This window comes from Hemibagrus wyckioides, linkage group LG05, assembly GCF_019097595.1.
Source record: "Hemibagrus wyckioides isolate EC202008001 linkage group LG05, SWU_Hwy_1.0, whole genome shotgun sequence".
Classification (NCBI taxonomy): domain Eukaryota; kingdom Metazoa; phylum Chordata; class Actinopteri; order Siluriformes; family Bagridae; genus Hemibagrus; species Hemibagrus wyckioides.
Genome location: NC_080714.1, coordinates 25877389 through 25904341, shown reverse-complemented (window position 1 = coordinate 25904341; position 26953 = coordinate 25877389). Strand labels below are relative to the sequence as shown.

The window sequence follows — 26953 nt, the reverse complement described above, 5'->3', positions numbered from 1 at the left end:
CATACATTGACTTATCATTTTAATGTGCTAAGCATTTAGAAAATACATTACATTTACATTTAATACATTACCTTTGCATTTAAAAATAAACAAGAACATCCCAGAATTTATTTATTTATTTATATGTTTGTTTTTGATTCAGCGTAAGCCTACTGATGAACCGATACTATTAAACGAGTCGCTGGAAAAGAACCGATTCGCTTTCGAATCGCACATCACCTCTCGCAGTAGTACAGCGCGCAGGAGGGAGAAAAAAGGGATCCAGAAAGAAGGCGCTTGGGAACTCGGAGGGCACTTTGGAGACGGGATTTTATACAAACCGGGAAAACCCGGAGGACACCGTGAATCAAAGGAGAAGGAAAGGAAAGAAAAGAAAAATAAATGCACCTGGATCTTTACTCCGCGACTCACGAGTCGAACGGCGCCTTTGTGGCAGTAGAAGCGCGTATAGGAGACGCTCATGATGCGGATTGGAGAGGTTTAGAGGTTTGAATTCGGGGCAGCTGAGTGTGCACATTTCCCGGAGAGAAAGAGAGAGAGAGAGAGAAGGAGAGAGAGAGCAGACCGGATTATATGCGGTGTGTGGAGACGTTAATAACGGCCACGCGAGCCGGAGTGGGCGGCCAACTTCTCCATGAACGTCCGCGGGAACGGGAAACAACTTTTGACATGGCTATTGTTCTGGATTTTGGCACTTTGTACTCGCTGATATATTACCACAGGCCCACATTTTGAACAAAGACGTGGCAGGAAGATGGATTAAGAAACTTTTTTTGCGGTAATTGTTCCACGTCTTTATTATTATTTTTTCTTTAGTATTCTTTTCCACACGATGGCAACAAAAAGGAGTCTTGTATTATTGTAAGAGAGGATCGATACGTGTAGTGTAACGACTCTTACTGAACCAAAAGAAAATAGCAATAAAAATGCTCATGCACTTATTGCGGTTATTTTCCTAAAATAAATAAACAGGCGCAATCATAGGCTGTGTGTGTGTGTGTGTGTTAGTGTACCGCTTGAGTAAAGCACCGGGATTGAACCGCTCTCTTTGATGGAGTTTTACGCTGTCCAGAGGGCCTTGGATGGGATTTCTACTCCGCAGCTGGATGGCACACCGGCGGATCGCTACCGTTTGACCGGGACACCGTTCAGCTTCCAGATCGCGACCGAGCGACCGGGACGATCCGGTCTGGACGCGAAGCTCGGAAGGGCACCTGGAGGAAGACGCGCACCTCTTTGAGGACTGTGATTCTTTTATTTTATTTTTTTTGATTGTTTGTTTGAGTGTGTGTGTGGAAGTGTTAAACCCCGTGTCCCTGCCCTGCAAACGTGATTGCAGGCAGGCATGCAGCTGAACCGGCCCAGGAGCGCGCTGATCGGCTTCAGCCCGCCGCCGCCGCCTCCGCCGCCATCCGATTCGCACCCGTCCTTCTCCAGCCAGTTCAAGACGATGCGCTTTTCCTATCATCTCAGCCCGCAGCCCGGATCCCGCAGAACCGGTGAGTGCCTTGATGCTCTGCTTGGATTGTTGTGCATTCTCGCGCTCGCGCAGTCTGACTCAAGCTTCTGTGCAACACCTTGGAGGGTAAAATGTCATCGTCGTGAATCCGCTGCACGATGTACACCCGACGTTGCGTATTTAGGCATTTAGGGCATTCGGAGCTGGTCTCAAGGACACACGCTGTGCATGTGGATACACTTTTAGTGCTTCTCTAGACACAGAAGCTATGACTCACCTGCAGGAAGACGCAGTTTTCAGACGCACACTGTTCAGGGCTTATTGTACAGACCGTTACATGCATGATTGCACACAGAACCTTAAGGGTTCCTCCAGGTTCGCGAAGCTGAAGAGTGCTCAGGATGCAAGACGAACCTGCATTACGCAGCACGCGCAGAGCCACCGCACGTGCATTCAAATGTGCCGTGTATTTCTGACCGTTTTTGTGCGCATGTGCTAGTGAAGGTCGTTAAAAAAAAGACAAATGACATGAAAAGTCATAAGCTGTTAATGCAAATGGTTTAAGTCTAGGGACAACGCAGAGCTATCTTAAGTGACACTGATGTAGTTTTTTTTTAATCGAATCACAGAGAACCCAGAAGATGCAGCATGGTTATGATGGCATTCACGTGGCTCCCTGCCCATGCACGAGGGTGATGGAAAAAAAAAAAAACATGAGACGCTATATATGCACACACAGCTGGTGCCGCACTGCCATGTTTGTGCTCGTGAGCGCGTGTCACTTTGGGCTATTTGCTCGAGCACTGCGCTGTAAAATCCAATTAAGCTCTGGGGATACGGAGCATGCGCCTGGAGCGCATCTCTCTGTCTCTCTCTCTCTCTCTGTTTGTGTGTGCTGACCAGCAGATATATACATTGTGTTGTCCGTCACAGTATGATGAGGGGGTGAGGGGGTGGGGTGGTGTGTGTGTGTGGGGGGGGTTGGGGGGATAAAGGCATTTTCTGCACGCAGAGCTTTTCTTTAAATTGGCCATAGAAAATTTATTGCCTATTGATTTGCGGTTATGTGTGTGCGTTAGTGCGTGTGCGCGCGCGCATGTGAGGGCGTGTGTACGCGCACATGAGCAGATGTAGAGCAGATGTAAAACGAGGCGTTATGTTTTTCCTGCCTAAGGCGGCGCACTTAATTATATATGAATCAGAATTGTGATTTGGTGCCTTGTAATTAGCTCATCACAACATGCTGAATCCAAATGAATCCATTATGTTTGCTAGTAGTGGAGGCAATCACATTAAAAACATATCACCATATCAAATTCTCACATGACCACTGGTGTACGTTTCAGGCCGCTTTACTATGCTGTGATCATGTTGCCATATGGCTTAGAAGACAGTGACCATTAGGCTTTGTGTCAGGCAAGAGCAGGGATGAATGAATGAATGAATGAAAAAGTATGTGCGCCTCGACTAGCACACCCATATGTGTTTCTTCCTCAAACTGTACAATGTCTAGCAGTGCAATTTCCTTTCAGTGGAACTAAGAGGCTTAGTCACTGTTCCAGCATGACAATGCCTCTGTGCACAAAGCAAGCTCCATGAACTTATGGTGTGTTAAGTTTGGAGTTGAAGAACTCAGTGTCCTGCACAGAGCCCTGACTCTGACTCAACTCTACTGGACACATTTCGGATGAACTGGACCCCAGACTGCACCCCAAGACCTCCTCACCTTCCTCACATCCTCACTAATGCTCTTGTGGTTAATGAACACAAACCCCTACAGCCACACTCCAACATCTAGTGGAAGCATTCCCAGAAGAGGGAGTGAAGCTCATTATAACCGCAATAAGAATGAATCTGGAGTAGGATGTTCAAAAAACACATATTGTCGTGATAGTTAAGGCTCCGGTGTACATATGACAGCATTTCTGCTGCCTAAGGATTAAAACACAGCAGTTACAGGAAATAATCAGTGACCACAGTGCTATGTTGTGGCCCATCACGTCACTGTTTTCAACCTGAAGTTGACTGTTTTGCAATAACAACGTGTCCTGAACTGGTTTGGTCTACTTCATGATTTAATCTATTAAAGCCATGCAATAATTAAAAAAAAAAAAAAGCTATTAATCACTTGTTATAGCAACTGCAAGAAGGTGTTCAGTGCCTCCGGTTTTTCTTTCTGTTATTATTGATAAGACAAAAAACCACAAATTGTCATGTTACTAATAAAAACAAAAAAAAATTTTCTTTTCTGAAGACTTGGCGGAAAACTTACAGGAACAAACATGAAGCACTGACACTGATTGTATACACCGATCAGGCATAACATTATGACCACCTGCTTAATATTATGTTGGTCCCACTTTTGCCTCCTAGACCAGTCCTGCACTGTGTATTCTGACACCTTTCTATCAGAACCAGCATTAACTTCTTCAGCAGTTTGAGCAACAGTAGCTCGTCTGTGCATCAATGAGCCTTGGCCGTCCATGACCCTGTCACCGGTTCACCACTGTTCCTTCCTTGGACCACTTTTGATAGATACTGACCACTGCAGACCGGGAACACCCCACAAGAGCTGCAGTTTTGGAGTTGCTCTGATCCAGTGGTCTAGCCGTCACAATTCAGCTGCTCGTCAAACTCGCTCAAATCCTTACACTTGCCCATTTTTCCTGCTTCTAACATCAACTTTGAGGACAAAATGTTCACTTGCTGCCTAATATATCTCACCCACTAACAGGTGCCATGATGAGAGATCATCAGTCTTATTCACTTCACCTTTGCTCATAATCTTATGCCTGATCGGTGTATATTATTACTACAATATTCTGTTATATCAAGCACATGTGGAGGGGAAAGAAGTTGAGATTTGGATTATATTGGGAGGCTTTGTGTGAGATTTGCAGTTATCAGCATGTTACAGAGGAATTCTCAGGAAGCTTTACAATCCTTAACAGTTTATTTTTCTTTAAAACCTCGCTTGTTTCAGCTACTGTTACTCTCTCCATCATGCCCCTTCCTTATACCCTGACCCTAACAAAAATGTTTAAAGTGGGACAAAATACACTTAGGTGGCTGACTGTTTAATTACGTACCTCCGAGGCCTGGACGTATAACCCGCGCGTGTGTGTGTGTGTGTGTGTGTGTGTGTGAAACACTAATACTCATATTCCTGATGAGAAGCACGACCTTTCGGATTGTTACATTAAACACTAGCAGTATTGCAAAGATGGCTGATTTATTCTTCTTTATGTCAGCTCGGGCAGCGTGTTTTCATCATCCGTACTCTTTTAAACAGAGGCTTTGGGAAATTTGCTCTGCTTCGGAGACTCCCAATATAGCACAGCCTTCCCATGACCTTCCCACCCACCACACACAGACTCCTCAGCTCAATTTGAAGTGCATACTTTTCTGGGGTTTTTCCCCCCAGTGTATTAGCTAGTGGGGGTGGTGGAGTGGGGGAGGAAACCAGAAGCAGATTTTGGCTCTTTAGGATAACAACAACAACAACAACAACAACAATAATAATAATAATAATAATTCAAAAGATGATTTTGATTGTCATTTCTACATTACAGCGAACTCTTTTCATCGCATATCCCAGCTTAGAAAGTTGGGGTCAGAGCACAGGGTCAGTTATGATACAGTGAGGGAGCAGAGAGGGTCAGTTATGATAGTGAAAGAGCAGAGAGGGTTAAAAGCCTTGCTCAAAAGCCCAACAGTTGCAGCTTGGTAGTGCTGGGGCTTTAACCCCCTGACCTTCTGATCCACAACCCAAAGCAAACTGTGCTACAATCATCATCACTGCAGAAATAGTTGAAACGACTCCATTCTCCAGCGTGCTTTCGGGTTATGCATGGTGAAAGGAATCTTTCCGGAATGCGTCGGAGTGTAAGGGATTTTTGGTGCATCTGTAATGTTTTTGCTGAATAAAAAAAAAACTCAAAAAACAACAACCCACATCTGTCTTGGATGGGAGTGTATTGGTATTCCACAGAAACTCCCCTGATCATTGTCACATGGCCTTCGGAGTTCCTCTGCCAACTGTAAAACAAGCTTATCTCCTCGCCTGATGGAGATCACCAAGATCTCGCCAAGAGAAGGAGAAAAAAAAAAAGCAGGACGCAACTCGTTCAGCTGCATTCACACAGCAGCTTGCTTGAGCGTTTTAACGGGCAGCTGTTTTGACAGCGCGGGAACCAGATCGAGTCCTGGACGAACAGGAAGTGAGTCTGGCAGCTCGGTCTCTGCTGTGCGAGGAGAATAACACTTGTGTGAATGAGTCAGGCCCTCTGGAGATCTCCGGAGTGCTGTTATGCCCAGAGTCTGAGCTGCGTGTCCATATATAGGGTGGGAATCAGAGAGTCTGTCTCTGGATCGACTGGCGAGGTCGAAAACTAAATCTAACGTCACACTCTGATCGTCTGTATTGTAAATATTTTTATATGGAGCCTGGCAGACGGAGAACAGTAACCGTAGGCTTTAGTTTACCTCACCCTGGGTCCGAACCGTAAATTTATTAAGAAGCCCACCAGGGAAGTGCTGTCCGGTTTTAATTTTCTAGAAACTTAATAGATTTAGCTAAAAATCACTAGCTAACGTAATGTGATGACAAGCTAAGTAAGTGTATTAATTCTAACGAAGTTAAACAAGCGAGTTTGTGTGATCATGTTTATTCCATTGACATAATAAAAGTCACAAGATATCGGTGAACACGTTGGCTACTGTGATGATGTACAAAATGATATTCGAGTATTTTCTCTTTATTTATTATTTTCTTGACATGATCTATCACGTTCCTGGTTCAGAAAAGTTCGTCTCTCTTCATAGTGCATGACAAATTATCCGCCTGATGCAAATGGTTCTCCCGTCACCCTGATAGTCTCTCAGCTGATGTGTGTGAAATGTGATAAATTTCATTGTAGATGTACACCAAATCTAAAAAATGTCGTGTGAAACCATACAAGCGTAAAAACACTGGAAGTGTGAATGAAAACCATGAAATTTGCTTCTCCTGCCTGTCGCATCTCGTTAGACTGTAAATCGCTAACACAACTTACTGAAAACTAATGATATCTACCATTTTGTTTGCGTCTCCTCTCTGTTTCTTTCTAGCTAACTGTGTAGCTAGCTAGCCATACATAACTAGAGATAAGCAGTACAATGCTTTGGATAACACAGCTAATGTTAGCTAGCTATAATATACTCTGGAAACATGACAAAGTGAAAATAATGACCTTTCCAGGAAAAGTGAAGCACTAAATAACTGCCAAAAAACACACGTCTTGACATGTTCTTTATGGAGGCTTTATTTGGTGTCATCGATTTAGGGATCAGAAAATGATGCTGCTTCCATAAGAGATATTAAAAACACCTCTAATCTGTTACTATGCCAAGCTAGCACATTTGTATATGCTACACATTTGTATACGCACATAGATCTTCTTCTTCTTCTCTCTGCTTTTCCCTTCATGGGTCTCCACAGTGAATCATCTCTCTCCACCTATCCCTGTCTTCTTCATCCTCAACACTTACACCCACTAGCTTCATATCCTCATTTATTACATCCATATACCTCCTCTTTGGCCTTCCTCTTTGCCTCCTGCCTGGCAGCTCCATGTCCAACATTCTCCTACCAATATACTCACTCTCCCTCCTCTGAACATGTCCAAACCATCTTAATCTGGCCTCTCCCTAACTTTGTCCCCCAAACGTCCAACATGTGCTGTCCCTCTAATATACGCACATAGATATTCATAGGCATGGTGGAGTGGTCAATCTAGCCAGATTACCGAGTCCAGACTCTCCCTTAGCCCTTTCTTTTTAGCTACTGCGATATGAAGACATATTAGCTGAAAAGTGTTCTTTAAAAACCGCTTACTGCAGCTTTAATTCCTGGAGGAAAACCGTGCTGACCTGGGACAAGGAGCTTGATCTTTGCCTTTAATTCGGCAGACATATCCTTTAAGAAGTTTATTTACGCCCCGTAGTCATAGAAAAGCCATCTGGCCTAGAGATTAGATTACACGGACGACTCCTTTCTCTTTTCGGCATGTGCAAAAGGAAGTTTATAGGTCAGCAGTGAGCCACTGAGGGTCCGAGACCCTTCTGGAGCTTTAATGTCAAAAATAAATCTGTCCATTGTTCTGTTTTTTTTGTTATTATTATACTTCGAATAAAGTTAAAAGGAATTCAGATCAAAGAGGCTCACGGCCGGCCCGATGTGCTTACACAGAAACTCGTGCGTACAAACCGAGTGTGCCGTATGTGTGATTGCAGTTCGGACATAAATGGCTTCAGGTGAAAAAACAACAGTCTTTCCCGCTCAGCACTTTAATATCGGGCGAAAACGCTGTTATGGTTAGAAGAGAGAGAGAGAGAGAGAGAGAGAAAAGGCCACATTTAATTACACGTCCATGTTAGTGTGTTGATTTAGCAAATCTGCCTAGTGTTCGTACACGGTTCATGCTTCATTACTGTGAAGTAATATGCTTTTTTTCCCCATCGCACCACAAATAAACCAAGCAGCAGGGAGGTTCACGTGTACTGACGAGACTTAACTGTACTGTTTCTCTTCTGAATTATAGAAAGTTATGCCTATTACCGCCCCACGGCTTCTTTTTATTTTGATAAGAACGAGCTGCGAGGCACGAATAAGCGCGGCTTGGCAAGCTTTTAAAGTCTCAGCAGTGTGTGAAGTTCAAATAACGTCGTATATATTAGAAGTGTAACACAATGTTACTGTCTGTATCTGTATCTCTGTAGTCCAGGCAGTGTTTTTCCTGTCCACTTTCAGTGATCCTGTGCCCACTGTAGTTTCGCATTCCTGTTCTTCTCATAGGATCACATCCCTCTCAAGGTTTGGGTGTCTTGAGATGCTTTTCTGCTCACCACAGATGCTAAGAGTAGACATTTGAGTTACAGTACAGAGTTACCTTCTTGTAGGCTCGAACCAGTTGCGCCATTCTCAATCTCTATCAACAAGGCGTTTCAACCAACAGAAATCCTGTTCACTGGATACTTTTTGTTTATGTAAATCTGCAAAACAGTCCAGATTGTACAGTTGTATATGATAATACCAGGATTTTCTAAAATACACAACCAATCAAATAAAGTCACTGATTTATACTCTTTATAGATATATATATATATATATATATATATATATATATATATATATATATATATATATACAGTCTTATGCAAAAGTTTAGGCACCCCTTGATAAATAACAGATTTTGGTGATTTTTTAATTGAAAAGATGTTAACACAGTCTCTCTTGGAAATGGAAAAAATGCACGATATTTTCAGCAAACATTGATGCATAGTTACTTCTTATGCCATAAATTGAACAAAGATAAAAAATAAAAACATTATTGTGGCACTGTGCAAAAGTTTGGGCACTCTAAGAGTTCCAGAGTCTCAGATTCTTTTTACAAGGTTTCAGAAAGGTCTGAATCAGCTCATTAGAAATGAAACAGCCTTTATTTGTCACATATACATTACAGCACAGTGAAATTCTTTCTTCGCATATCCCATCCTTGGAGGTTGGGGTCAGAGCACAGGGTCAGCCATGATACAGCACCCCTGGAGCAGAGAGGGTTAAGGGCCTTGCTCAAGGGCCCAACAGTGGCAACTTGGCGGTGCTGGGGCTTGAACCCCTGATCTTCCGGTCAACGACCCAGAGCCTTAACCACTTGAGCCACCACTGATGTGATGCATGGCAACAGCTGTCATTAGTAAATGCCAATTTCAAAGCTTTACAAATACTTTGACTCTTCAAATCTTGTGCAAACACTTGCGGACACTCAACAACCATGGGTTCCTCTAAGCAGCTGTGTAAGACTCTGAAAATGAAAGTTATTGATGCCCACAATGCAGGAGAAGGCTACAAGAAGATAGCAAAGCGTTGTCAGCTTGCAGTTTCCACAGTGAGAAATGTAATTAAGAGATGGCAGTTCAGGGGAACTGTGGAGGTCAAGATGAGATCTGGAAGACCAAGAAAACTCTCGGAGAGAACTGCTCGTATGCTGGTCAGAAAGACAAATCAAAACCCCCATTTGACTGCAAAAAACCTGCAGGAAGATTTAGCAGACTCAGGAGTGGTGGTGCACCGTTCCACTGTGCAGCGATGCTTGCACAGACAAGACCTTCATGGAAGAGTCAGCAGAAGAAAACCTTACCTGCGTCCCCATCATAAAATCCAACGTCAGAAGTATGCAACAGAACATCTACAGAAGCCTGATGCATTTTGGAAACAAGTGCTGTGGACTGATGAAGTTAAAATAGAAGTCTTTGGCCACAATCTCCAAAGGCATGTTTGGAGAAAAAAAGGAGCAGCATTTCATGAAAAGAACACCTTGCCAACTATTAAGCATGGGGGTGGATCTATCATGCTTTGGGGTTGTGTTGCAGCCAGTTGCACAGGAAACACTGCACGGGTGGAGGGAAGAATGGATTCCACTAAATACCAGCAAATTCTGGAAGCAAACATCACACCATCTGTAAAAAAGCTGAAGCTGAAAAGAGGATGGCTTCTACAACAGGACAATGATCCTAAACATACCTCGAAATCCACTATGGAGTACCTAAAGAGACGCAAGCTGAAGGTTTTGGAATGGCCATCACAGTCCCCTGATTTAAACATCATTGAAAATTTGTGGGTAGATCTTAAAAGAGCTGTGCATGCAAGACGACCAAAGAATATTACAGAACTAGAAGCCTTTTGCAAGGAAGAATGGGAGAAAATCCCAAGTACAAGAACTGAAAGACTTTTAGCTGGCTATAAGAAGCGTTTGCATGCTGTGATATCTGCCAGAGGAGGTGTTACTAAGTACTGATTATGTAGGGTGCCCAAACTTTTGCACAGTGCCACAATAATGTTTTTATTTTTTATCTTTGTTCAATTTATGGCATAAGAAGTAACTATGCATCAATGTTTGCTGAAAATATTGTGCATTTTTCCATTTCCAAGAGAGACTGTGTTAACATCTTTTCAATTAAAAAATCACCAAAATCTGTTATTTATCAAGGGGTGCCTAAACTTTTGCATAAGACTGTATATATATATATATATATATATATATATATATATATATATATATCAGGTTTTGTTTTTCAGTGGTTGGGCTTGGCCCCTTAGTTCCAGTGAAAGGAACTCTTACAAGACATTCCCACAAGACATTTTGGACAATTTCATGCTCCCAACTTTGTGGGAACAGTTTGGGGATGACCCCTTCCTGTTCCAACATGACTGTACACCAGTGACCAAAGCAAGGTCCATAAAGACATGGATGAGCGAGTTTGGTGAATTAGAGTGTTTGAAGAGTTTGAATTAAAGCGGAGACTGTGAGCCAGGCCTTCTCACCCAACATCAGTGCCTGACCTCACAAATGTACTTCTAGTGGAATGGTCATAAACACACTCCTAAACCTTGTGGAAAGCCTTCCCAGAAGAGTTGAAGCTGTTACAGCTGCAAAGGGCGGGCCAACTCCATATTACATTCATGTGCATATAAAGGCAGACATCCCAAAACTTTTGGCAACATAGTGTATGAACAAATATTATAAAATTGCATTGTTACATGGAACATTATGCTAGGATAGGCATTCTCAGTCAAAATATACAGCGTGTTGCTGCTTTCATCTGTCTCAGAGACTAAAGACGACAACACCAGAGCAGCATGCTACATTTCCAGGGTTTTCGTACATGTGAACTCTTAAAGCCTAATCACAGCAGAAAGGTGTGATGTGTAAGGGCCTGGGAAAGAGAATGGTTCCTCTGTCCTTTCCTCACAATGAGAAATCAGCTAATTACATCCTCTGAGACCTCCAGCTCCAGACAGTATGTGGCCCAGCTGGGATTCAGAGTTGAAATGCAGCTGCAGGGCACTTTTCCTCACTCCTGAGCAGCTGCTTTAAGCAGAGGGGGATGGTGCGTTCGGAGTTAATGGCTATCAGATAGAACTGACAGTGGCTTCACTCACACACTCACATTCACACCAGCTGCTGGTATAAATAGCAACCGAACCTGGCAGACCGAGCTGGGGCACACTGAACAGCATGAAGGAATAAAGAACCTGGCCACGATGTCGCAAAGAAGGCCGTAGAATCCCTAGGAAAAAAGATAATAGAATTATGATTACAATTCAAGTTCCTTCTGTTCTGGATCTGCGGTAGAACCCAGGAGTTGGATTTATGCTCAATCTATGGTGGACCAAGAGTTCTGAATCTAGTACATTGTTCTCATTCATTTTGATCTGAATCTATAATGGAACCTTAGCGACCCTCTGAATGCTGCTCTCTAATGGAACCAGAAGGTTCCTTATGTGTTGACATCATGATAGAACCAGTGATTTGATTGTATACGGGATACATTATGGAACCAGTGAGCTCTTTTTAAAAGCTTTAGTATAGTAGAGCGGTTCTATGTGAATACGAGAACCAGAGAGGTCTGAATCTGTAGTGGAACCTGAGAGTTGCTTGTTGTGGTGGAACTGGACAGTTCACTTTGTTCTCATGCCAAAGATAGAACCATCTTTTCCAAATCTATGACTGGACCAGATGTTTTATTCTATTCTGATCTGGTTTTCATTCTAAATGTGCAGTTGAAGCTAAGAGATCATTCTAATGTGGATCTACATTTATGTTCAGCATTTAAAATAAAACCACAGACTGCTTCTGTTGTCTTCATTTGTCACATATAAATTACTGCACAGTGAAATTCTTTCTTCGCATATCCCATCCTTGGGGGTTGGGGGGTCAGAACACAGGGTCAGCCATGATGCAGCACCCCTGGAGCAGGGTTGGATGGGGGCCTTGCTTGAGGGCCCAACAGTGGCAGCTTGGCAACACAACCCAGAGCTTTAGTCACTTGAGCTAACAACGCCTGGAGCTATCTCTAGCAGAACCCAAGAGTTGTTTTTTTTAAATTCTCAATCCATGATGGAACCAAGGATTTTATTTTTTTGTCCTGTATCTTTAGTGGAACCTGGGTTAAATGTTCATGCTGAATTTTTAAGAGTTAGCAAACAAGCTTGTTAGAAACACCTGTGGCACATCCATGAAAAAACCATGAAATTGCTAACACTTACTGAAATCTAACGATATTTTGCCATTTTGTTTGCATCAACTCTCTGGTTTTTTGCTAGCTAACTGTGTAGCTAGCTAGCTAGCTAGGCATAGTTAGAGTAAAGCAGTACAATGTTTGGGTAACAAAGGAACTATTAGCTAGTTTGAAGCATGACCAAATTACACTAGAATGTACCAAACATAAATAATGACTTTGGTGGAACGAAGGAGTTCATTTTGTTTAGAATCTTTGGTGGAACCCATGATTTTCTAGCTCTGTGTTTTTTTTTAACATAGCACCAGGGGTCATGGAGAACTGTTGATTCATTTCACTGTGCTGCGTCAGCTATAATATGGTTGAAGTGACGATAAAAGCTTCTTGACTTGACTTGCCTTGGTTTGTTTGTCGGTTGTGGAACCAGATAGTTCACTTTCATGAGAATCTGTGGTGGATTTGTATTTATTCACAATGTTTGGTACAATGTGAATCTTGAATGGAACCAGAAGTAAAAATTAAATCCTGAATTCATGGTGGAACCAGTGATCTCAAATATATACACCGATCAGCCATAACCTTATGACCACCTGCCTAATATTGTATTGGTCCCTGCCAAAACAGCCCTGACCTGTCGAGGCATGGACTCCACTAGATCCCTGAAAGTGTGCTGTGGTATCTGGCACCAAGATGTTAGCAGCAGATCCTTTAAGTCCTCTAAGTTGTGAGGTGGGGCCTCCCTGGACCGGACTTGTTTGTCCAGCACATCCCACAGATGCTCGATAGAATTGAGACCTAGGGAACCTGGAGGCCAGGTCAACACCTCAAAGTTGTTGTGCTCATCAAACCATTCCTGAACCATTTTTGCTTTATTGCATGGGCCTTGACCGCCCATGACCCTGTTGCCCGTTCACCACTGTTCTTTCCTTGGACCACATTTGATAGATACTGACCACTGCAGAGCGGGAACACCTCACAAGAGCTGCAGTTTTGGAGATGCTCTGATCTAGTTGTCTAGCCATCACAATTTGGCCCTTGTCAAACTCAAATCCTTACTCTTGTCCATTTTTCCTGCTTCTAACACATCAACCTTGAGGACAAAATGTTCACTTGCTGCCTAATATATCCCACCCACTAACAGGTGCCATGATGAGGAGATACTCAGTCTTATTCACTTCACCTCTCAGTGCTCATAATGTTATGCCTGATCGGTGAAGTGGAACCAAAGACTCCTTAATATTCTGAATCTACCGTATGACAGAACCAAATGGATCTGATTCTGGGTCTGATTTTGGTAGAAGCACAGAATGAAAACTCTTCATACTTAGCGGTGAAAGCAACCAGTTTGATTGCTTTCCGATTTTATTATCTGGAGGCTTTAAAGCATAATCGCTTGTTAATCAGTGGAACCCTCATGTGTATGTGTGTTTGTGCCTTTAACGAGAAGGACATAATTGTAGAGGAGCATCATTACAGCACGTAATTGGACCTAAAGGGGTTTGTTTGCTCCTTTAGAGAGAAAAAAATGTTCCGGACCGAATCCCTCGGCCCCACAGCGAGTGTTCTTTAACGAGTGTTTTTTAATAAAAAGCGCCGGAATATAATTGCGACGGCTGATTTTTTATTAAAGAATAATGAGTGACATGAATTTGTGACTCCTTTTATTGTGTGAAACCTAACAATGCTTTCCCAGAATGGGTTTAAAGACACAAAATAAATTGCGTCCTCGAGCAAGACACTTAACCCCTCAGTGCAGCTTACACAGTAACCTCATTCCCTGCCCATCCCCCCCAAAAAAAACCCTCAGGTTGTTCTGTGGAGACCATCCCAATACACACCCCTAGTTAAAAAACATATAATGCCGAGTGTGTGTGTGTGTGTGTGTGATGGTATCTCTTTCAGCCTGCTAGCCTGGAGAGCGAGTGATTAATCATCATGGCCCATGAGATCTTTAGCAGGTACTGTGTGAGAGTTCTTCAGCTGTGAACATGGTGACAGTTTGTGAGGAAAAAAAGTGTGATGTCTGTTCTGACAGGATCAGGATCTTCCCTCCCCCCCATCGTCTCTCTCTTTCTCTCTCTCTCTCTCTCTCTCTCTCTCTCTCTGTTCTCCTGTTGCGTACTTTCGTATTAAGATTCGTTTGAAGTGGAGGTGAAGAAATATATATACGACTCGAACGATGTACTTTCAGACACAATACTAAAGCGGCACAGGGATTGGACGGTTTCGGTTCTCAGCTCTATTTTACTCAACAAATTCTGGGTCTACGAACTGCTCCTACGAGCTATTCACAAAAAAAGAGGGAACATAATGATAATATATTACAAAATATATATGTTGCATAAATTCATTAGCTAGCTTACTGGTCAGTGTTTCAGTGTCCTCGATGTTTCGGTTATTTCTAAACTTCTACAGTTACCACACATCAAATCTGAAAGAATTAGCATCGAATGTAAAGCTTACTTTTTTATTTTACTGTTTTAAAGAAAGAAGACGAATAGATTTTTCTGGAAGTCGTGGAGATATTACAGGCTAGCAAGGCAAACTGGCTAATGTAGCTGTTATTTTAGTTAGTTAGCTGTTTCTCTTAAGCTAGGAAATGGTAGCTAACGTAAATGTAACCAAAATGAACAATGAGCTAGTTAAATGTATGGATAAAGTCTGGTGTGAATGTTCTTTGTGTAATTATGTTTTTATCAGCGTTTATGTTTGTAGCTTGGCAGGAAGTAGCGAGCCAAGACGTTATGGAAGCAGTTCTCTTGTTTATGGATGAGGGGAAAAATGTCGTTGACCTACATGCTAACCATGACAAACAGTGATTTGTGTATGAAAGTTTGTGCCCTTCAGGCTTCCCGACGGTAAAAATGTAAAAGCCCTGTATTTTACACTTTATTTACAAATGAAAAGGAATCCGCCGCATCAGGAGATAATCAACAGACTGATGAGAGCCAAAAGCAAGGAGACGTTTCGAGTCCTTGTGTTCTTCAGACTTGATTAAAGGAAAGCAATTCAAACAGAAAGATTGCAAATGTCAAGCAGGAAGTGCGAATAAAAGATTTATTTTGATATTTAATCTTTGTATTGTGGGAAGAAAAACCGACCAACAAGCAGGAACACACCCAGTCTATCACACACACACACACTCACACACACACTCACACACTCACACGCACACACACAAAGCTAATTTACCTTCTGTCATTTTTCTGAAATGAGAGGAATCTCACACAGTCATAAGGAGAAAATGTGAAACTTGTAACCTTAGTTCAGGATCGAACCAGGGGCAGTAAATGTCTTATTGATATAAAATAAATTTCTTTGTCTTACTAATTTGACTTACGTTTTAGTATGTGCTTAGCAGAAAAATGTGCAGTTTAGTGATCTGAATGATCCTTTGGAGTATGTTAATGAGATTTCAGTGTGTGTGTGTGTGTGTGTGTGGGCGTGAACCAAGTATCTTCATGAGGATCGCAATATCTCGCTGTTTCATCCTTGTGGAGACATTTGTTCGGTCCCCACTAGAATTTTTTATTTTATTTATTTTTTTATTTTTTACGACTGCAGCTTTAATTTAAAAAGTTTCCTTTTGGTTACTGAGGTTATGATTAAGGTTAGATTTGTCTGCATTAATAAGCATGTCGTTGGAAGGTCCTGACAAGGATAATAAGACAACCGTGTGTGTGTGTGTGTGTGTGTGCGTGATTGGACAAGTCATTTGAGCAAGGACACGAGCCCAAATGCTGCCGGTTGCAGCAGCTGCTAAGGAGATGGAGGAGGATCTGGGGACAGAAACGGGGAGGAAAACCCTGAGGAGAGACGAGAGGTGAAAAATGAGGGGTGGGAGAAAATGAAGAAATAGGGAAAAGAGAGACAAGTGTGATTAATTGCAGTGGAAAAGAGGAGAGCAGAGAAACAGAATGGGAGAGAAGTATGTCAGTGTGTCAGTGTGTGGGAATGCCATGCTGCCATCAGGAACCACAAGCAACGTGGCAGAGATGACGGAGTGTGTGTGTGTGTCGGTGTGTGTGTGTGTGTGTGTTGAGAGAGAAAGAGAGAGAGAGAGGACTAGCTAGATAGTGGGAAGGACACAGACTGTGTGTAAGTGTAGGGAGTGAAAGAGATAGTGGGGGAGAAGCTGTGTGTGTGTGTGTGTGTGTGTGTGAGGACAAGCGAATGAGTAAGTGGAAACTTTAATCACCAGAGAAGCAGCATGAGAGAGATTTAACCGGCTCATACAATTCCTCAAGTGTTTCTTTCCTGTAAAAAAGCGAGTGAGCAGGAAAGTGCACCCTCAAATCACCAGAAATGTTTAGAATGCCTATAAAAGTGACTCAGAAGGGTGTGTGTGTGTGTGTGGTGTGTGTGTGTTTAGGCTTTGCTGTTGAATAGCACAGAATGTAATACGAGAAGACAGGAAAAGACTCGAGACACACGAAACAAGACACTCTAATCCACTCGAGAGACGAGGGAAGCTAACGTTACGTCTCCTGTCCCCTCCTACACGCATGAGTTCAGCGTACGGACCTCGTTCCGCACCGGCCAGTACTTATTGTCAGACACTGTGTGCTGTGTGAAAGAAGGGAAAATGAGTAACTGGCAAAGTATTGAATTCAGCCTGAATTTGGATGCAGCATCATCTCCGTTACTTCCTGTGTGTCATTCCAGACTCTGGGTCAGAGATCACTGAAGCAACATTCCCTGTTTTCCTGAACTTTTCAAAATGGTGTTTAAATCTCAGTTTGCGAAGGTAACTGATGGATTTGTTTCGTACCATGTTGCAAAACATTGCTCAATTTCGTAAAGGTTTTGAGCGCCAACTTGATAATCCACCGGAGCTCGAAAGCAGGCTGAGGAAAGCTTTTCCTTGTGAGCGGAACCTTAACACCTACATACGCTGAAAATCCAGGAGTCTTACAAGCAGTGTGGATTTTACAGTCCACTGCTAGCAAAAGATACGGCTCATATCGGTGCAGATTTACCTAGCGGAAAAAAATAAAACCCCAGCTTGAGTCTCATTTCTCTTGCATTGATATTCAAAAAAGCTGTCCAGCCTCCCATCCTTCTCTATCTCTCTATCTTTCTGGCTCTGAGGGAGATGACTAGTGTGAGTGCAGAGGTTGAGATTAGTCTCATATCTCCGGCTCTTCAGAGGAGAAAGAAAAGCCTGCTAAGATGCCGCCAAGGAAACCCTGATAAAACACCTCGCAAAGTAAACACCTCTTGTTTTCTTAAGCCTCGGCCGCCCGCTTTGTGTTTTTCGAGCTCTGATGAAACTTCGAATGCCGTATTATCTCGTCCAGATCGAAAGTATTCGACTAAACAGCAAATCCAGGCCGAATTTAAATACCGATGTTAATAATGAGCGATATCTACTTACTCGGGATTTATTCCTCACTGGAAAAGTCCGTTTCTCAAATTGTATGCTGTCTTTATCAGGATGTAGTGTGTTTTTTTGTGGTGTTTTTAGTGTTGTGGAACTATTGAGAGAGTAGTAGAAATATAGTTATGAATTAAATATGATAAAAAAAATCAACAATACTGTAAGGAAGATTCACCAAAGTCTGTCAGACAGTAGAAGAAAAAAAATTTGCCAGTAGTAGAGGACATGAGACAACCAACTGCATCTCAGCTGTTTACCCTGGATTTTATTCCGAAAGAGAGAGAGAGAGAGAGAGAGATCTCCCAATTTTTGTGATTATCAAGAGTTATAATATGTAAATCATGACAGATCCAATTCAATATACTCCAAAATTACAAGAAAAACCTATACAAGAGAGAGAGAGAGAGAGAGAGAGAAAGAGAGAGAGAGAGAGAGAGAGAGAGAGAGAAAGAGAGAGAAAGAAAGAAAGAAAATAGATTGAGAGAGCGAGAGAGAGAGATCTCACTATTTTTGGGGATTAGCAAGAGTTATATTATCTAAATCATGGCAGATCCAATCCAATATACACAAGTCAGATATTTTTGTCTTTGTTTCTGTTAGTGTTTGTAAGAGAAAGAGAGAGAAAGAGAGAGAGAAAGTAAGAGAAAGAGAGAGAGATATCATGCTGTAATTTTTGTGATTAGCAAGAGTTATAATATCTAAATCATGGCAGATCCATTCCAATATACTCCAAAATTACAAGAAAAAACCTACACAAGTCAGATATTTTTGTCTTTGATTCTGTGTGTGTTGTGAGAGAAAGAGAGAGAGAGAGAGAGAGAGAGAGAGAGATCTCACTATTTTTTGGGATTAGCAAGAGTTATAATATCTAAATCATGGCAGATCCAATACAATATACACAAGTCAGATATTTTTGTCTTTGTTTCTGTGTTAGTGTTTGTAAGAGAAAGAGAAAGAGAGAGAGAGAGAGAGAGAGAGAGAGAGAGATCTTGCTGTAATATTTGTGATTATCAAGAGTTATAATATGTAAATCATGACAGATCCATTCCAATATACTCCAAAATTACAAGAAAAAACCTACACAAGTCAGATATTTTTGTCTTTGTTTCTGTGTTAGTGTTTGTAAGAGAAAGAGAAAGAGAGAGAGAGAAAGAGAGAGAGAGAGAGAGAGAGAGAGATCTCGCTGTAATATTTGTGATTATCAAGAGTTATAATATGTAAATCATGACAGATCCATTCCAATATACTCCAAAATTGCAGGAAAAAAACCTACACAAGTCAGATATTTTTGTCTTTGTTTCTGTGTGTGTTGTGAGAGAAAGAGAGAGAGAGAGAGAGATCTCACTATTTTTGGGGATTAGCTAGAGTTATAATATCTAAATCATGGCAGATCCAATCCAATATACACAAGTCAGATATTTTTGTCTTTGTTTCTGTGTTAGTGTTTGTAAGAGAAAGAGAAAGAGAGAGAGAGAAAGAGAGAGAGAGAGAGAGATCTCGCTGTAATATTTGTGATTATCAAGAGTTATAATATGTAAATCATGACAGATCCATTCCAATATACTCCAAAATTGCAGGAAAAAAACCTACACAAGTCAGATATTTCTGTCTTTTTTCTGTGTGAGTGTTTATAAGAGAGAGAGAGAGAGAGAGAGAGAGATCTTGCTGTCATTTATTTCTGATTAGCAAGAGTTATAATATGTAAATCATATCCAATCCAATATACTCCAAAATTACAGGAAAAAACCTACACAACTCAGATATTTTTGTCTTTGTTTCTGTGTGTGTTGTGAGAGAAAGAAAGAGAGAGAGAGAGAGAGAGAGATCTTGCTGTCATTTATTTCTGATTAGCAAGAGTTATAATATGTAAATCATATCCAATCCAATATACTCCAAAATTACAGGAAAAAACCTACACAACTCAGATATTTTTGTCTTTGTTTCTGTGTGTGTTGTGAGAGAAAGAAAGAGAGAGAGAGAGAGAGAGAGATCTCACTATTTTTTGGGATTAGCAAGAGTTATATTATCTTAATCATGGCAGATCCAATCCAATATACACAAGTCAGATATTTTTTGTCTTTGTTTCTGTTAGTGTTTGTAAGAGAAAGAGAGAGAGAGAGAGAGAGAGAAAGAGAGAGAGAGAGAGAGATCTCGCTGTAATATTTGTGATTATCAAGAGTTATAATATGTAAATCATGACAAATCCAATCCAATATACTTCAAAATTGCAGGAAAAAACCTACACAAGTCAGATATTTCTGTCTTTTTTTGTGTGAGTGTTTATGAGCGAGTGAGAGAGTGTGTGTGTGAGAGAGAGAGAGAGAGAGGGAGAGAGAGAGAGAGAGAGAGAGAGAGCTGAAGAAAGTAAGAGACTGAAAACTGATCCACCCATCTGGGTAGAGAGTCGATCATGAACGCAAACAAACAGCTGAGCCTGAACATCACTGTCCTTAAAGTGACAATCACCAGCCACCAAATCAGAGCTACAGCCGTCCTTTAGACCCCGATCGAACCCTGAACACTAGTGCTATGTGTGATTGTAGTGAACACATGACATTTTATTTTAGGGAAAATAAAAACTTTGTTGTTTTTTTAAGGAAAAATGAAAGCTTGTCAGTTTCTAGCCAAAAGCAGGAAGTGTCCTTTAACACTCCAAAAAAATATTGCTCACAGCATGGCTCACTTGAGCGCTGCATCTTATTTAACACCCCTGCCTTAATTCATTACTAATCCTGAATTTACAGAACTGGAAACCACAGATCTCAGCATCCAGGCCTGACTGGTCTGATCCCGCTGTTTTTAATCTGAGCTTTAATCTGTAACTAGACCACAGATCCGTCCCTGAGGGACACAACACAAAGCCGCCCTTATGCGCTAGCAAACTGACCTTGAGAAGCAGCTCATGCTAGTCATTAGTAATTCACTTCCCAGGTTACAGGTTCTCTTTTATCACTTAACCGTCATGTTGCAGTTACAGCGATGTTACCTCAACTCAAACTGAACTAAAGCTACAACTCAGCTAAAATTCGACATGGCTGCTCAGGACTTAACTAAAGGACTTAAATTACTTCATACTATAACTTGTTTACTTTAGCTCAATCACCATAGACACTTAAGTAGGATAATTGTATAGATGCTGTGTTTGAGAAAGCTAATACATCATAAGCTCTTGATCACTGATGCTAGCTGGATGATTTGTTGCTTACAAAACTAACTCTTTCACTAAGGCTAAGGCTTTACCAAGGTGTTTAGTTAACCCTTGTTTTATGTTTAGTCTTCGGACCCTTCGTGACTTTTTGGGTCAAATTATGGTATTACAAGCACTATAAAAATAAAAACAATACATTACAAATATTGTTTTTATCTCAGTCCCAAATAATATAGTGTCTAATACATTTGTGTTTTCAATTACAAATTAGATCACGTTTAACAATGTGATGAAGTTATAATTTGTGTAACAAAATATATCATAATAAAGACCTTGGTGGCATAAATCTAGAAAAATACTGAAATAGAACAATGTTTCCATTGTTAGTGTTTAATATTTTGAACTGATTTATTAAATACAAGACACTGATGATCTCCTCATCATGGCACCTGTTAGTGGGTGGGATATATCAGGCAGCAAGTCAACATTTTGTCCTCAAAGTTGATGTTAGAAGCAGGAAAAATGGGCAAGCGTAAGGATTTGAGCGAGTTTGATGAAGGGCCAAATTGTGATGGCTAGACCACTGGATCAGAGCATCTCCAAAACTGCAGCTCTTGTGGGGTGTTCCCGGTCTGCAGTGGTCAGTATCTATCAAAAGTGGTCCAAGGAAGGAACAGTGGTGAACTGGCGACAGGGTCGTGGCTGGCCAAGGCTCATTGATGCATGTGGGAAGCGAAGGCTGGCCCGTGTGATCCGATCCAACAGACGAGCTACTGTTGCTCAAGAAGTTAATGCTGGTTCTGATAGAAAGGTGTCAGAACACACAGTGCATGATGGGTCAGGGCTGTTTTGGCAGCAAAAGATGGACCAACACAATATTAGGCAGGTGGTCATAATGTTATTCCTGATAGGTGTAAATGTAAGTAGCTCTGGATAATCAATATTCCTCAAAAGTATATCCTTTCAAAGTCGGTTAATAAGATTATGTTCATTTATCTGTATTAACCACATCAAGATTGCTGTATTAAACACTTATTGATGCTTTGCTACTGCCTTCGCTGTCAAAATGGCAAACAACAATAAGATGGATGCTTGTCATGGATTTGAACAGCAGTGTTCATTTGTTTGGAGAGCAAAAAAAACCTAGGAGGGGTAGGACGCTTACCGGGACGACCCACTGGGAGAAATAATAAAGCACATGCTCGCTCTGTTCTACTATCATATTTCATCCTCAGTAGAAACGTTGATTTAAATTTTTATCAGCTGTTAGCTGAGCATGAGCCCTCTGAACAGCAAATAATAATAAACTCCTGTTTCTGATTCCTGCTTGTGGGATGGAAATAGATTTATGGTTCTCAATTAATTTACTCCGTCGTTCATCTCCAGCGTTAATGTGATAGACTAAAGTTATGCGTGAGACTGAAGTCTTCATTTTAATTAGGCCGGAATGATTTATATGCCAGAGGTTGTTGCCATGGTAACATTCGTATAATGCACTGTTGTGGTACGGGAATTAGATAATTAGCTCAATACAATGTCATGGAGTTAGAAAGTAAGAAATAAGAAAAATGAAGTCTACAGATTTTCGGATTATAACTATATAAAAAGCGTCAAAGAACGATGAAGTGTCCATATAACTGGACCAAAGATTTAAATCTACTCTTTCTACACAGATTCTTTCATTTCTTTTCCGAAAGCGCAGCAATCTGCTGTTCCCTTACATTATATACTAGGATTTAACAACAATACCTGAAGTGTTTTATTCCTCTTATACCACAGAACGTAGCCAATGATTATTATTATTCCTGATTAAAAACAACAACATTCTTTTATTTGTTAATTAGAATTAAATTAAAGTAAATGGAACATCTGCAGAACAAATTCATTCCTATTATTACTTACATAAACACTCACTCCTATACCAGGTTCTCTTTTTTTCTCTTATATAATAATTATAATATCAGAAACGTAGCTTGCAATGTTACTAAGAACACGCAAGAAGACACAGCATCCTCTTTTCTCAAGATGTTCCTGTTTGGGAAACTTAAAAAGCGACAGCTTTACCTCTGATTGCTGCAAAACTCTGACACTGGAGACTCCTTCCACAAACGTTAAATGAACTTCCCCTTACAGAAAACTTCCCCGTATCGACGATTCTCTGTTTTCTTTGTTAAATAACAAGATTTCTAATGTTTTTTCTGTTTAGTCTCAGATTAAACGAAGCATCGGCTATACAAGCACCGTATCTGTTGCTATAGCAATGATGAAGTAATATAACGGTAATGTAAACCTCGCATCTGGAGCTACTGTCAGAGTGATCGGGCTTACTGTGGTATAATAACAGGACTGATCCTCACAGGAATTATGATGAAGTGTGTTTAAGAGTGCGTTTAATAGATAATTGAATAACGCATGATTAGATTCAGCGATTACCTCAGCGGTTTGGGAACAGTGCTACACAGGGACAATGTCCACTAGCTGATGAACTGCGTTGTCTTAATTTAATCCCTGCTCTCATACACTCCAGTTAATGTCAAAGTCCCGGATTGTAATAACTCTTCATTTCCAACGGGAACTTTCCAGATGTACAGGATGTTCATGTGTGGACACCGAATGTGGGTATATAAGTCTCCGGTGTCACATTTGTTGTAGTCCGTGCGACACATTCGCACAAAGGGACGGTAATGAAAAGCTGTTCCTATTCACTCGCCGAAGTGGCGGTCCCCATGTGCGGCGTGCGTGCGGCTAATTACCCTTAAGATAACTTGCCGTGTTTGTTGAGAGCGCAATAAAAGAGGGTGGGGCCCGAGAGGGCGGAAGGTCGGCCACGTTAACCCCCGTTTCACCCAGCTGTCACGGGACACAAAGCCCTGCACGCTTTTCTTGTTTCAAAAGAACAAATACAACTCACAATGCCTGAATAGAGGCCTGGAGCCATATGAAGAAAAAAAAAGTGCTTTGATAACGAAACAATTGCACATAACGTGTATGTTGCTTGCCGCTTTGTCCTCTTGGTAACACTAACACTGTGGTAAAGGAGCCAAATGAACTTTTTAAGGAAACTAGTTTGGACTGGTTTAAAAGGAGCCTTCAGTGGTTACAGATGTTGAAGAGAGCTTAAGTCATTGTCGAAGAGATTTGCACTTTACTTTACTCAATTACATTTTCATGATGGGGGGGGGGACTCTCTCCTCATCTTTATTCTATTTCCAAATCAGGACTATTTTTTTTCACCCCCTTTTGTTCAGCTACCAATTCTTACATCTCTATGCCCATTTTAGCCCATTTCAAATAGATCCAGTGTGTGGTGTATGTTTTTTTTGAACACTGTGTTCCAGATTTAATCCTCCCTTTACTGTTAGAATAACCTCCACTCTTCTGGGAAGGCTTTCCTCTGGATTTTTGGAGCGTGCCTGTAGTGGAAAGCCTTCAAAGAATTCAACCACAAGAGCAGCACGAGGTCAGGCTCTGATGTCGGGCAAGGAGGACCGAAGAGGCCAGCTTTCCAAATCAAATTATACCAAAGGTGCTCGGCGGGGTTAAGGTGCACATGGGTAATGTCGTGCTGGAACAGGGTTGAGACTCAGTTCCGGTAAAGGAGAATTGTGCATTACAGACAATTTGTATGAACAGTTTGGGGAAGAACTTCCTGTGCATGTGATGCTCAGGTGTCCACATATTGTGCATGTTTAGCTCGATAACACACACAAACACACCAGATACTGAATGGCCAGATTTTTGCTCTGCTTGCTCTTGGGGTTGAAGAACGAAATGCACGAACGGTCTGTAGGTTTGTATCGGACAGAAAATCGGACAGAAAAAACGAAATGCAAGACACAGTTTAAAGACTCCATTCCAAATAGTTCTTCAGTTGTTAAACCATATGGAAGATCTGAATTTTCTCAACACTGATGTCATTATAGATGCCTACAAGAGTTACATCAGTTGTGCTTTTTAATGACATTTATTCGTAGAAATCTATATCCTGTATGCACCAGGATTAAACTCACTCCTAACTGTTCAACTTTAGAAACTGACTTATACAAATGGCTGAAAACATTTTGGTTAATGTTTCCTGGAATCCTGAATCCTGGAAATCAGCTTTTTCCGATCAGTATAAACAAATGATTTTATCATCACATAGTCTGATATAAAACGAGTCTGTTGGCTTTCAGTGTGTTTTAAACGTGTGTTTTTTCCATCAGTTGGATAACCTTACCCAGAATTTTACTGGTTGAAGATAAACGCCTTCACATTTTAGATGCTTTTAGATGAACACACACTTGGGGCATCTCAGAGAGCAGAAATGGGTTTGATATCACTATTGACTTTAAAGATAGAAACATTTGTGTGAAAAAAATGACTATTTTTGGAACTCTTCTATGAATAAATCGCCCCTAGTAGGCTAGATAGAAACAGAAATCCTTATGAAACGCTACAAATTCCTGAGTGTCTACTTTCATATGAGCTTCATATTAACCACCACTGTGGAGTGGGACATGACAAAGACATTCAATCATCAACACGGACACAAGAAAAAACAGGAGCAAACTCCATTTTTGGCCTCATTTTCTATACATTTTTCACACATGATAGTTTGCCATAACATTTTAGTTTGTCTTCTTGGCCTTTTTATATTTTAAAACCTCTTATACTTTGTTGTATAGTTTGATAGCTAGCACATGATTGGAGGAAGTCATTGCGGTTTCATGTCTTTCCACTGGAAACATATTTTTTTTACATAGCAATTATTATTATTATCCAGAACAGTGCCATAAGGCTTACTTCTATTCATATTTATATGTTTAACACACTTAAAGCTTTACCTTTCTTACTCTCTGTATGCATTTTATTTTATTTATATACTGAAAGGCAGCCATTGGAGCCTTCATTAAGGCTATAAATAGAACTGCAGGCGTCTTGTCTACGCGTAAGTAAATGCCCCTGGGTTCATGTTGTGTGTGTTATTATCACTAGAGTGTGTGTATGTGTAGGAGCAGCGAGAGTGGGCTGGGTGACAGGAGGCAGATGGCCATCTCTCCAGGGAAATCACGGGGTAAATCTCTCCATTTAAAACCTTCAACCTGCGCCAAGGCCGGACAGAGCAACAGCACCACACACCCAGCAGGGGGTTACTGAGAGGAAAGGGAGGGGGTGAAAAAAGAAAGACAGTAGGGACAATACCTAGCCTGAATGGAGTCTCTGCTGCCCTGCTGGAGATTATTAAGTTTTGTCACAATAAGCACAATAATAAGCACAATTTACAAACACGCTTCACACTGTTATGAAATTCGGTGTGATCACACCAGCTACCTGCGCTGCTGAATCGAAAGCCTCGTTTTTTCTCTCACTCCCACATTTTTGTGATGGAGGGATCGATACTGAGACCGTAGCTATGTTATCTATCAGTCCCTGTCCTCTCTTTTGTCTCATTTTAAATGCCTCAGTATCTAAATAGCCTGTTGTGTGTTTTTCTTTACTCCTTTTAAGCTTCAAATCTCATTCAAATAAGTCTAATTAATAATATTGAGTAAAGAAACATCACTTGTTTTACAGTATTGTTTTTTTTTTCAGTCCGAAAGGGTCATCGAATTTGTTTGATTTGAGTCAAAAGGTACTCTGTTGTCGTACATTCTGCTTGTTTGTTTCACTTACATTGAATTATTGATGTCACATCAAGTCGCATCAATAGTCCTTAATTACTGGAAGCTGATCCAGCATTCATTTGTCTTTTCTCTTGACTTTTTCGACTGTGTGAATGCGAATGTCTCCTGTGATGCTGTCTCCTGTAACACAATTACTACAAATGAATTTTAGCCGGTGCGATGAGCTAAACAGCATACCGCTCTAACCCTAACTGACCCACGGGGTCGTTTCACAAAGCCGAGCTGACGCGCGTTACTGATGG

At 41.2% G+C, this 26953-nt stretch overlaps 1 protein-coding gene across 1 annotated transcript in view; it reads left to right on the top strand.

Moving 5' to 3' along the window:
- The first annotated feature begins 220 nt into the window (after positions 1-220).
- The window catches only part of fgd1 (FYVE, RhoGEF and PH domain containing 1), a 60589-nt gene continuing 33856 nt past the window's right edge, over positions 221-26953 (top strand). The window contains exons 1-2 of the mRNA XM_058389451.1: positions 221-778; positions 1009-1499. Coding sequence (XP_058245434.1) covers positions 1346-1499 — 154 coding nt within the window. The 5' untranslated portion in view covers positions 221-778; positions 1009-1345. The remainder of the gene's footprint in view (positions 779-1008; positions 1500-26953) is intronic.